Below are 12,561 nucleotides of genomic sequence, written 5' to 3'. Positions count from 1 at the left end.
GATTTGGTAGTGACTGGCGAATACGTGATGATGCTAATAAGCAGGCTCTTGAAATCTGTAGCTTGACCTTCTAGCAGTTCTTTCCATATGCAAGCAAGCTTATTTCAGTCAGTTATGCTACATCTACATGGGCCTTCTCTTGTAGACAAGTGTGCGCTAGGCCGTGCGGAACTGTGTGATAGCCAAACGCATTACGGTTAGAAGAGTTAAGTCTTTGTTACTGGGTTTGGTTGAGCGAAAATCACTGTCTCTAACCGTTCTTCAGGGATCCAGCTAACCTGGTGAAATGCCAAGCCCAGTCGATAAGATTACAAGAAGTGGCTTTTTCCCAGGTGGTGCTTCGTTTGTTGGGACGAACATGTCTTTCCAGACATGCCACACACGTACTCGTAGCCTTTCAGTTTTCACCTGCCAAAAGGTCAATGTTCTGTCTGCTACATTTCTGTGTATCTCCATTTGAAATTTCAAAAGCCGAACCATTCACCTAATCCAGCGCATGCGTAATGAAACCGTTAGAAATTGTCAGACAAGAAGTAAAAACCCTTTTCACATCTTGGTGCTGACATGAAGTGTATTATGGATTTTTTTTGTTTTGTTTTTGAAGAAACAAGGTTACCACATCATTTCTGAGCATTTGCAGTTGGTTCTCAAATGCTAAATTACAAACTACAGAATTGGGCCTTCAATGCAAGTACTGATCATATTTTGTGGTTACAAACTTATAACAATGCAGCAATAATCTGTCACTCGTTGCCTTCTCTTGCAACCACTGTGACATGGCTAATTTAGAGGCCCGATGGTCAATCATATACTAGTGGAATAGGATCAGCCGATCAGGTGATGATTGCAGCTCTTTCCAGCGCCCTTGTGCTTGTTAATCGTGCTGGTTCAGTAACCCCTGCCGATAACTACTCGAAAGTATATATAGGCCAGTTAGTGCGGACGAACCATTTGATTTTGCTTTCTTGATGGCATTTGAATTCTGTGATTCATCTTGTACATATGAAGTATCTTATATATGAAGTACAAACGTCTAAAAATTATTTAGCTTGTGTTTCTTTTTCTGATAAGCACAACTAACTGACGGAAATTAGACTTTGTTCTGAGAGAATACTTGCAATGGCTTCTTACTCTTGTGAAAGGATGATCTAATTGAAAATTTGTACTGAACTATTGATTCCTATATATATACTTCACATATGTAGGAATAGTTGATCACTGATAAAAACATGTCACCATTAATTGATTTGACGCACACTTGTGTCTACAAAATTTCTTCTCCTCGTTCAAATGATACTTCTAGTTTAGTAAATTCTCAATGTTGCGGACAAGATCACACTCTACAAAAGCATAGCTCTGATTGCTTTTTTATATTGGAATATTTTGTAAAATCAAGACAAAACTTTGTCAAAAACACCAATACTTTTATTTTTGCGGGCCAATCGCTCTTTTGACTTTGGAATACAGTCTCTTTATCAATATATTGTGTTTTGAAGGAGTGATTCCCCAAGATTGCTAAATTATTCCTACGCTGCCAATGATCGGTATTCTAGACTTCCACACACACTGATCATAATTCAACTCATACACCTGCACGGAAGGATTCCGCTTCTTATAGTGCCATTCCCATTCTAAATTTCTCATATACTCTTTAGTCTTTAGGCTCTGACAACAGAACCTTTAAGAACACCATGCTCAATTATAATCCGGCCTATATTCACAGTATGGTCGATGCCTCCAACATATATCATTGTCAAGCTTGCAAGCAAAGCGCTCATCTGATCCTCAATGATGGCTGTTGGGGATCCGGATCAAGGGGGTCACCCTCGCGCGTCGAATGGGAAGGAATGTTTACCCTCGCATTTCATTTTTACCTTCGTGCGCGGGGTGACTTCGTCTGAACCGCCGCGAAAGGTGCCTGCCATTCTGTTGTTTGTTTGCGAAGGTATATCTTCTCCGAGAGAATTGAAGCGAGGGTGTTTGCCGGATGCAAATGGGGGCGAAGGACCTATTGGCACCAGTCATACAAGCCGCCATCACTCTAATCTTTGCAGATTGGGAGCTAGAGATACCATCAGTTGCTTAGTATGAGGAATCGGGGCGCCGAGTGCTGCGGAGCAAGCAGGGAGCGACCATGGCGGCATTCGACAAACTACCACATGCCGCCGGCGCCGTCTCTACGGAGATCCCGCACCGCGGCGGCGATGCGGATGCCGGATATCCCCTGGATGGCAACCAAGCGCGTGGCGGGAGTTGTGGAAGAAGCTGAGCACCGGAGACGTTCGATGAAATGCGCGCAAGCGGTGGAGGAAACCCGGGTCGCAGACGAGGCGTTGCCAGCGCTTAAAGACGAGGGAGACGCTGGAGAAGGAGGATGGCATCGGCGGGAGGCGGACTAGGATCAAGGAGAGGAGATCCTCATTGTCCAGCGGCGGCGTGAGGGCCGCCAGGGAGGTCATCGCGTCGCGGCTCTCCGTATGCGGTTCCCTCCATCTTTCTCTCTCCCTAGTCCCTCCTCTTTCCTTGTCTTCTTTTTCTTTTATGCGTGTTGTGGGGTTTGACTGGGGGCCTTGTGGACAGGAGTTCATGGGGGGAAATGGTGGAGGTCTGACGTGCGCCAAGGCGGCTGGCTAGGCATTGGTGTGATAGATCAGTATAAAGGTTAGAGTTCCAATGTGTTGAGCGACTAAGTTGTAAATTCATAATATAAAAATAAAATGCTATTTTCAGAAGGAATGCTCATACCTTTTCCTTTTGGTAACTCTAAAACAAAACTGTTACCAGTTACCATGATGCCAAGTTAAGAAATCTAGTCCCGGTTCTAGCTTTGGAAGGAAACTAGAATCACGACAAAGCAGTGCACAAATTTCTGTTAAACTGTCAGTCTCAGACATGAGATGCACTGAACTAGCTCTATACCATGTCTCAGCTATTACATTTTGATGTTATTCTGTTTATATTAGTCTAATTGATGCAATTTATTCTCATAGCGATTCTGTGCGGGAATATTTTTTCTTAGCAGCTCTCTGGTTGTTTTCTTTCTTTTTAGTTCGATTTGGGTGGGGGTATTCTTAATTTCCTTTCTTGCAGTCTCTTTGTGGCAGCTGCGCTCATTTGCCGAGCCAAACGGCTTAGGCCTTGTTTGGATAGTAGTGGATTGAAGTAGAACGAGAGGGATTGGAAGGGAAATTAGTTTATTTTAGACTCAATCCCCTTCGTTCCACTTCAATCCAATACTATCCAAACAAGATCTTAAGTAGTTTTCCCTGCTAGATTTCATTTCTGGGTCAGCAAAGTTCTCTCAAGCAGTTATATGATGTCATCTCAACAATTTGTGGGACAAAAGTGGCATCTGTGATTATTGGCAGGAATGTGTTCCAACAAGATCGCTGCTCATTCACTCTTTTGTTATTAGGTTAAACTTTGCCATAATTCTTGTTGCTAGTTTTTCTCTGGTCATGGCAGCAAATTTGTGTTGTTGACAGTTTTATTTAATTTATTTTGCGACAGTGCAATAGTGAATGGATTGTTAATCTGAAACTTGAATTGTTTCTTGCAGTGTCAATAGTACTGGAGTGCTGTACGTGCAATTTTGTCTCAGCTATGCGGTACCTAAGCACACAGAAGAATATATGTAAGTTAATTATTGACCTACCTGACATTTTTATCTAGTCTCACGGACTTAATCAGCATGATGAATTTCCAAAATAAAGCATGTGGCATTGCATAGGTAGCACAACCATAGTGTTCACTACTACTAATATTGCTGTATCTCCTGATCATGGGTATATTTCGGAGGCTTTTCGGTAGGAAGTTATGCATGTACCTTATAATGTGTTGGTTGAAACACTTGTACCTCATTTCTTTGTTCAAGATGTTATAGCTGCCTGCATGTTACTCTTTTCTATCGGTAATATAGTACATCACTGTCACCCAACTGTGACTCATTCAGTCATTCTCTTATAACGAGCGAGCACGTAGCCCCTTTCACCTTCTTCGTTAGAAGATGCAGACTATCTTCCATCCTTTTTTCTACAAGGATTAATTATGCAACACTGATTTCTGTTCAAACATTTAGTTACACCTAGACATAGATATAATCTTGCTTGATCTGCAGTTTTTGCTAGGTTTTGTGTTGTCTTAGAGCAGTATTAGATGTTAGATGTTACACCTTTTTGTGTGCTGGAATTAGCTTTACTCTTAGCACATCAACCATTTGCTTGACTCTGATATTTTTTTCACTACTCCCCTGCTAATTGCTGAGATATGATCTGACTGCTAGGTAAAGAATAATTTCTGAGATGGATAGCATGAAGTCATACATAACATTTGTTACATTGCTGACATGGATAGCATGAAGTCGTACCTAACAGTCATTATATTGCACACACTGCAGTTGATTGTCACAATGGTTATGTGGTAAGATGCAATTATTGAATGCATACATGATTTTGCTACTTGATTTTGAAATTGACACTTGTCTTGGCTAGATAATGTGTGGAGGTCTCCTTCAATTCTCCGCCAGTTTGTTGTCGGTTTCATCCACCGTGTTGTAGGTGCTCCCTTCGTTGATATGCTCCTCCAACGCTTGGCTGGTGAAACCAAGAGTTTGTGTAAATCTATTCCTGCATTATTTCAGTATCTATTAAGTGCTATGTAGGTGGTATTGTAGAGGTTGTGAGCAAACCTGAGTGTCACTGCATCCACCACCTGGCAGTTCTATTGATTCGTACTGTCATTGTTGCTTATATTATTGGGATTTTATTTATGTCAAAATTCTTTTTTATACCACCATCATTTCCATGTTAAGAACTTTTGATCCTCATCTTTTTTGTGGTAGGCATTATCTTTGATGCTACACCAGCCCCCTTGCATGGAGTTCTATTGAAGCCACATAGTTTTGTAGGAATTTGAAGCATATATATACTCTCAAATTTAGTAGCATTTTTAGTACTCAATATACCAACTTGATTCTTTTGCATAGTATTCTGTATTGAATAATTGACCATTCAAAAATTGCGTGTGAAGAATCTAAATGAAGTACATGCTTAGTCAGCCATGATGATTGAACGACTTTACCTATTCTACTGCAGGAGATGAGCATGATCCGCGTGATGGTTATTTGAATGAAGCTCCATTTGGTAGCCCAGTATTTGACCTGTCTCCCAACACACGAGTGCAGCTTGCAAGGAAAGCTGCTGCTTTCAAGTTAATCGGCTAGGCATTAGTAGCCGCAACAAGACGTTGCTTATTTGAATAAAGTGTTGTTTATGGATGTACATGTGCCCTTGACCCCAGCAAATTTGCATCAAGTGTATAGCTAAGAATTTCAATGCCTTTTCGCTTGGCTACTCTTTTACCTTATCTCCTATTCAATATAGTATTTTTTTATTGTCATATGCACACTTTTATAATCTTGAGAATCGTCGTTGGTCTACAAACACAGCAATGGATGCAGGCGGGGCAGCAATCACCATAGATTAAACATTAACGGCGAAATAGGAATCAGTCAATATCGTTCTAAGTGCTACAATTAACGATGTACTTTTTTAATAGGTTCCGCAATGATTCATGAAGTCTCGTTGTGGGGGGAATGCTAATGTGTGAATTCCACTGTTTCTTCTCAGCGTAGCCATTGGAAAAGGAACGTGGTTGTGTGTATCATCCACTGTACTGGTATACCAAGGATGGTCCTTTCTTTTAATTAAGTAGTCTTATCATTCCTTTAGAGTTACAATGTTGCGCATCTTTTTGTGCCTATCGTGTGGCTGTGTCGTTTCTTAATTATGCTCAGGTCAGGAGCAGACACAAAGCTGTTGGCAAATATTCAGTTTAGTCGCAGCTCTGCCACCAAAATTTGGCAGTAATTGTATCAACTAACAATTGTGTTAGCAGTATTCTACGTATCCAATCACTTATGATAATGCGGCTCCAGGAAAATCAAACAAATCTAGTTTACTTTAGTATAGTTCCTCGTGTTCTTTGCTGAAGCACAACGATAGACACTAAGGAGTAAGTTATATTGGATAATAGATAACTTTTATCTGCACTTCAGTGGATACAGATATGATGACCTCCTGTCATCTTGTTCCTCGCCGTCGACCCCAAACCTGCTAGCACGGGGGATCTTCTCTCCTGGTTTCAGCCGCTCCCGCGGCGTGGACGTGGGTTTCTTCTCCGACAGGTGGGTCAATTGATCTTGTGAGAGAAACCCGATTCCGACTGCCTGTTCCCGCCGCGTCGCCCCTCCCAGGCGACTCGGGGGCGACCAGTGCACCGCCGGCAGCCTCCCCCTCCATGGAGCCTGGTTAGCCATTGCTGTCATCGCCAGCCGGCGGGTGGCGACAGCGCCCCCTCCTCCTTTCCTCCTCCCCATCCCTCCCCTCAACCTTAAATCCCAGTGAACCCCGGTCGCTTCTCCGACCAATGCCGGCAGTTGGAGGTTGGATCCGTGCCTCCCATGGCCGGATCCACCAACTCCACCACCGGATCTATGAGCTGAGCTCGTCCTTGCTCCTTCCTGCCGCCACCATGGATGCGCTGCCCACCTAGCCTTGGCGGCGCTCCTCACCACCCCACTTTGGCCTTGGCGGTGCGCCCCTCCACCCCCCTGGCCGGGGCCCGGCGGGCACCACCCGGCCTCGCGCCTTGGCAGTGTGCCCCACCGCCTCCCCTAGCCGGGGCTTGACGGGCACCGCTCGGCCTTTGCAGCACTATCATCACGTGCCGCCCCTATCGTCAGTCCGCTTGGCTGGCCGCCGGCACTGCTGCGACCACGTCGATGGAGGACCGACGGTCCGGCCACAGGCAAGGGCTACCGGTCGTCACCGTGCCTAGATCCGCGTGGAGGGGTCTTGGTGGTAGCGTCCCAAGCTTGCCGCGGCAGCCTCGGAAGCTGCCACCACTGTGGGTCTTCACCGTTGCCGGATTTTAGGGGAGATGGACCGTCCACCATGGTGGATGGTGTACCACGCTGGCCATTGACCTGCGCCCCACTGACTGCCCTCCTTGGTGCGTGGCGGCAGCTCTAGAAGGTTGGCGGCGTGCTTGGGGGTGGGGGCAAGGCGAAAGTCTCTGCTTGCTTGCGAGCAGATGACGGTGACACCCTCAGGCACCGTTTACCTCCTTGGAGGCGTCATTCTTCTGCCCCTCCCCCTTTTGTACCTGCGAGCTTCCTGGGTGTAAACCCTGACCATTTAGGTCGGGCAATGGCGGCGACAGTGGCGTCGTATCCCTCCCTGGAGACGTCGTCTCGGAAGTTCACGCAGTTTGCAGTTGTCGTGGTGGTGGTGGTCATCATTTCTCCAACGGAATTTTTTCTTCTATGCCTGCCTTCACTTTAAATTGTTCATCGTCGCCTTGGTTACCACTGTCGTGCTGTTGGTGCTTCCTCTGGATGGATGCTTCACCACTCAAATTGTGGTCGTTGGGTGGATGTTTTGCCACCGTTCTTCGTTGAGGTGGATGCTTTGCCACCGTGTGACTGGGCGGATGCTTTACCGCCATGATGTTGTTTGGGTGGATGCTTTGCCACCACTGATGTTGTGTTGATCGGGTGGATTTTGTGCCACCGCTGATTGGTCCGGGCGGATGCTTTGCCGCTGTTCTTCTGCTCTGGCGGATGCTTTGCCGCCGTGGTCATGTTGTTCGGTGGATATTTTTGCCACCGTTTTGTGCTTCGAGCTTCCTCTCCTTAGACATCGTTGGCGACGGTGTATCTCTTTTGCAGGTTCAGCTCTTAGGGTAGCCTGTTAGGGTGGCGGGGTTGGGAGTGTCCTCCCCCTTCGTGCTTCTTCTGTTGTCGGTGTGTTGTGGTTGTCATTTCGGTCGTTTGCTGGCTGTAAGTTTGGTTGTACTTTTCTTCAGTGTTTCTTTGTTTTTAATCCTTTGTGCCCTTGTGTTGGCCAAATCCTATTTAACTACGTCAAGATCTATGTCTGTAATCTGCTTTCTTCAGGTACGGTCGCGAAAAATTGATCCTGTGACTCCACTTCCAGCCACCTGTATCTGGATCCCCTGCTCCGATGCTAGAGCCGTCACGTGCTCGCCGCCAGGCACGATGTCCGCGAGCAGTGATGAGTCGGCGGCTCGCCGTCAGGGACGACTCCCCTCATCATCAGTGGTGAATCTTTCCGCCCATCGATTGCCTTAGCTTAGGCAGGTTGATGATTTGCCGTAGCCCCGACGCTTCGAGGTCCCTGCATCTGGAACCTTATGGTCGGTGCAAGCGCCGGCATTCAGACTTCTGCCATCTGTAGGCGCCGGGATCTGATCTTCCTTGCCTTCGAAGCCATCCATTACGTTTAACCAGATTCGGTGTGAACGGTTGTTTTTCGTTTCGGTCCATCGTTTGACCGACATCCTATTTTACCCCGCCACGCTGTAAAGTCCACTTGAGCCATGTTTGAGCCATGTTTAGTTTCCCTCCAAACTCCCAACTTTGACACTATGTAAAAAGAAGATTCCCCATCACATCAAACTTGCGGCACATGCATGGAGTACTAAATGTAGATGAAATCAAAAACTAATTGCACAGTTTTGTTGTACTTTGCGAGACGAATCTTTTGAGCCTAATTAGTCAATATTTGGACAATAATTCACAAATACAAACGAAACGTTACGGTTACGTATTTATGGTAAAATGTCAATTTTGTCACTCCTAAATTGGAAACTAAACAAGGTCGCTAATCTAGGCGCTTCTGGGCTGACCCATCCCGTATCGCAAATCTCCAAGTGACGCGTGGGAGTCGTTTCCTCCGTCCGCTGGGATGGGTAGCTACGCCGCAGGTTACAAAAATCCGCGTTGGCTGCCCCAGATGTTCTCCTAACCTTCGGCGTTGTAGCTTGATGAGGGCGCCGGGATGGAGGAGGCTGCGGGGAGCTGGGTGCCGACAGAGGAGGCGTACGGCATGGCGTTCCGGGCCATGCTGCAGTGGGTGAGGGACAACATGGACTTGAACACCACCAGGGTCTTCTTCACCAGCATGTCGCCTACTCACGGGAAGTAAGCAAGCAGGGTTTCGCCTTCACCATCACAATCACATGGCTAGCTGCAGGTATCTTACGCCACCAGCAGGTGAGCTCACACACACATGGCGTGGCGTGCGTGCAGGAGCCCGGACTGGGGCGACGCGCCGGGGGGCAACTGCTACAACGAGACGGCGATGATCGAGGACGAGGGGTACTGGAGCTCGGACAGCCGGCGGAGCGTGATGCGGGTGATCAGGGAGATCCTCGACGGCGACAGTGCCGACGTGACGCTGACGTTCCTCAACGTCACGCAGCTGTTCATGTACCGCAATGACGCGCACACCTCCGTCTACAAGTGGCAGTGGATACCGCCGACGGCGGAGCAGCTGGCGGAACCCAGGACGTACGCCGACTGCGTGCACTGGTGCCTCCCGGGTCTCCAGGACACATGGAACGAGCTCCTCTACTCCAAGCTCTTCTACCCTTAGGCCCCTGTTTCATTTGGGAGCATTGCAAAATTTTGCAACTGTAATTACATTCCGTCTGTATATTCATGTGCACAAGAATACCTCTGGAATGTATCAGATTCTTAACCTGAAATTTGATAACAATGGGCGCGGGTTGATTCAAAATGAGGAGAGCTTTACAATATGTCAATGTCAATAGCTTGCTCAAAATATTTGTTTACCAGCATAAGCAAGAATGGTATAAATTTGATTTTTGTTGGGTTGCACCTTTTATATGGACGATTTGGTGTATGTTTAATTTGTTTTTTTAAATGGTTTATATCTTTTATACAGGTTAGTTGGCTTAGGGAAAGTATTGTTTACGATTTTTATCCCTGTTGCAGCATAAGGATATAATGGAGACTGTCCATTTGGCAAACAAAGACATTGGAGATCGTCGTCTCCTCGGATATCTATGCCAAGAATAGATTGAGAAGGAATATAAACTTTTTTTCTTCATTTTTACTTGTGTACTCAGGTACTCTTTCACATATTATGTGTGATTAGCTCGTGAGCTGTAAAAATTTGGTTGCATACGGTTGTAGAGGTTGGAGACTTTTCTATTTTCCAAAAAAAAATGTCAATGTTCTTAGATGAGTCAGATCGATGTTGTTTTTCTAGCATGAGAATATTGATTTGTTAAGTCGAAGTTGGCAGCCACACGAGCTATTATTGTTCTTCTCCACATATGACTCTCCCATAGACCATGCATGCTCCTCCTGTCTTCTTAGGTGGTAGCTCACCAACTATTGGATCCAATCCCATGCATGCTTGCCTCCAACTATGGGCTGGCCTGTCACCATGTTACCTCGCTCAATCTTAGCGAAGGAGCAAGAGCTCATTGCATAAGGAAAAAAGACCACCATAGAAATGTTCACACTTACTTACACCTGCGAAACTACACATCTACACCACTCAACTCATATAGGGACTGTAAAACTTGGACCTGAGCAATACTCAACTCGGGATGGAAAAAGACCAGCTAATTTCGAGTCTAAAATTTGTACTCCCTCCGTTTCAAATTGCAGATCGTTTTAGCTTTTTTAGATTCATAGATATTATTATGCACCTAGATATAATGTACGTCCAAGTAGCATAATAATATCTATGAACCTAGAAAATTCAAAACGACATATAATTTGGAACAGAGGTAGTAGCAACGAACGTCCTAGAGTAGTTTCAGGCTAATTTTTTAGACCATCCTTAAGTAGTTTCATGCTAATTTTTTAGACCAGCTCCTAGCTGGCCAGACTGTCTTCCTTTTTTAATGTAAAAATAATTGAAACAAATTGTTGGGCCGGCTCGAATTTTCTTTCAGAGTTAGGTTCCTCTTCTGCCCAAGCCTGGCCCGGCTAGGCTGAAAATGCTCAAATCTGCTAAAGCCCACCAACTAACCTGGCTGGCTAGCACCACCAATGGCCCTGTTATAGATCTCAATAATCAGTTTCTTAGCAAAAGAGGGCTCTCGATGAACTTATGAGCTTACTCTCATATCCACAACAGTTGCCACAAAGCAACATACCATAAAACTATCAACATAGTATGTAACTTACAGCAAAATAGGGCTCAAATGCCGACTCGATCTATAGCTAATGACTCTAGCATCATCATCAAGCCAAAGTTGTTGCTATGTCTGTGCACCCTCAGGATAAAATTGTCCCTAGGTGGCGTTTGGATTGTGGGATATGGAGGGAGGGAATGAGAAATGGGGAAGGATGGAAATCTTATCCAAGTTTGTCTCATGGGAAAAGGAAATAAGAAGGGATAGGGAAAGGAAAATGCGGACCTCATTTCCCACAGATTTATTCCCATCGGGAGGGGTGGGTTAAGATCGGATAAGAGCTTCGTGGTCATCGCAATCGCAATGGGACGCCCTCCTTTTGACCTTACCCGCTATGCTAGTTTCAGCTTCACGAGCGCCACAACGGCATGGCCTCCGGCGTGCTCGATAGCTGGAGATGCGAGCGCCTACGAGCCACCCTCGCTCCGGATGTGCGCTAGCCGTCGAAGATGCGAGCGTCGGTGGAGCCGCCCTCACCTCGAACGCATGCTGTCACCTCGCACGCGCACCGGCCGCTGGAGCCCCTTTGCCTTGCATGCATCGGACACTCGGACCGCTGGAGCCCCTTTGTCTCCCGTGCATGTGTGTGGAGTGGAGCCAACTAGAGTCCATAGGCATCCGACCGAGGGGATAAGGTTACCTAGATCCTCCACACACATGCAGGGGAGGCAGAGGGGCTCTGACGGTCCGAGTGTCTGACGCATGCGAGGCAAAGGGGCTCTGACAGCCAGCGCGCGTGCGAGGCAACAGCACGCGTCCGAGGTGAGGGCGGCTCCACCGACGCTCGCATCTCCGGTGGCCAGCACGTGTCCGGAGCTGAGGGTGGCTCCGCAAGCGCTCGTATCTCCAGCTACCGAGCGTGCCAGAGGCCATGCCATGGTAGCGCTCCGTGAAGCTAAAACTGGCGCAATGAGCAAGGTCAAGAGGAGGGTGTCCTGCTGCGATTGCGACGACTACAAAGCTCTTATCCTGATCTTAACCCACCCCTCCTTATGGGAATAAATTGGTGAGAAATGAGGTCTGCATTTCCCTTTCCCTATCCCTTCTTATTTCTTTTTAACATGAGACAAACATTGGATAAGATTTCCATCCTTCCCCACTTCCTATTCCCTCCCTCCATATCCTACAATCCAAACGCCACCTAAGGGTTTTCGGGTCAAAGCCGCGCATGAGAGAAGAACAGGAGGAGTGGGAGGCGGAGGAGAAGTAGGCGCTCTTAGATAATTCAGAATTAGTACGAATCTTAAAATAAGTTTATCCGTTAAAATTAACTTATTTTCCTATATATTTAGGAAGTTGAAAAATGGACACTACTACCTTTACTTTTTGTGAGGGATATACCTAGTATATTTTGATAATTCCAATACTGTAATGACCGTATGGCACCTAGTGAAGTCTAAGGCAAAGACGTCCAGGGTCCAGACTTCATCTCACTTTCCGGCCAGTAGGTCTCGTGGACGCATGGACGAGTTGACCGGTTTATTTGGTCAGTCTATACTCTATACTGGGGATTCTTCTATTCTC

General features: G+C 46.4%; 1 protein-coding gene across 1 annotated transcript; it reads left to right on the top strand.

Moving 5' to 3' along the window:
* The first annotated feature begins 8,861 nt into the window (after nucleotides 1-8,861).
* On the top strand, nucleotides 8,862-9,458 carry LOC111256753 (protein trichome birefringence-like 33). Its single transcript, XM_022825263.1, has 2 exons — nucleotides 8,862-9,004; nucleotides 9,113-9,458. Exons 1-2 carry the CDS (start codon nucleotides 8,862-8,864, stop codon nucleotides 9,456-9,458), a joined length of 489 nt encoding a protein of 162 aa, XP_022680998.1.
* Nucleotides 9,459-12,561: the final 3,103 nt, after the last annotated feature.

This window comes from Setaria italica, chromosome III, assembly GCF_000263155.2.
Source record: "Setaria italica strain Yugu1 chromosome III, Setaria_italica_v2.0, whole genome shotgun sequence".
NCBI classification, from domain to species: Eukaryota; Viridiplantae; Streptophyta; class Magnoliopsida; order Poales; family Poaceae; genus Setaria; species Setaria italica.
This window is presented reverse-complemented; position numbering and strand designations above follow the sequence as displayed.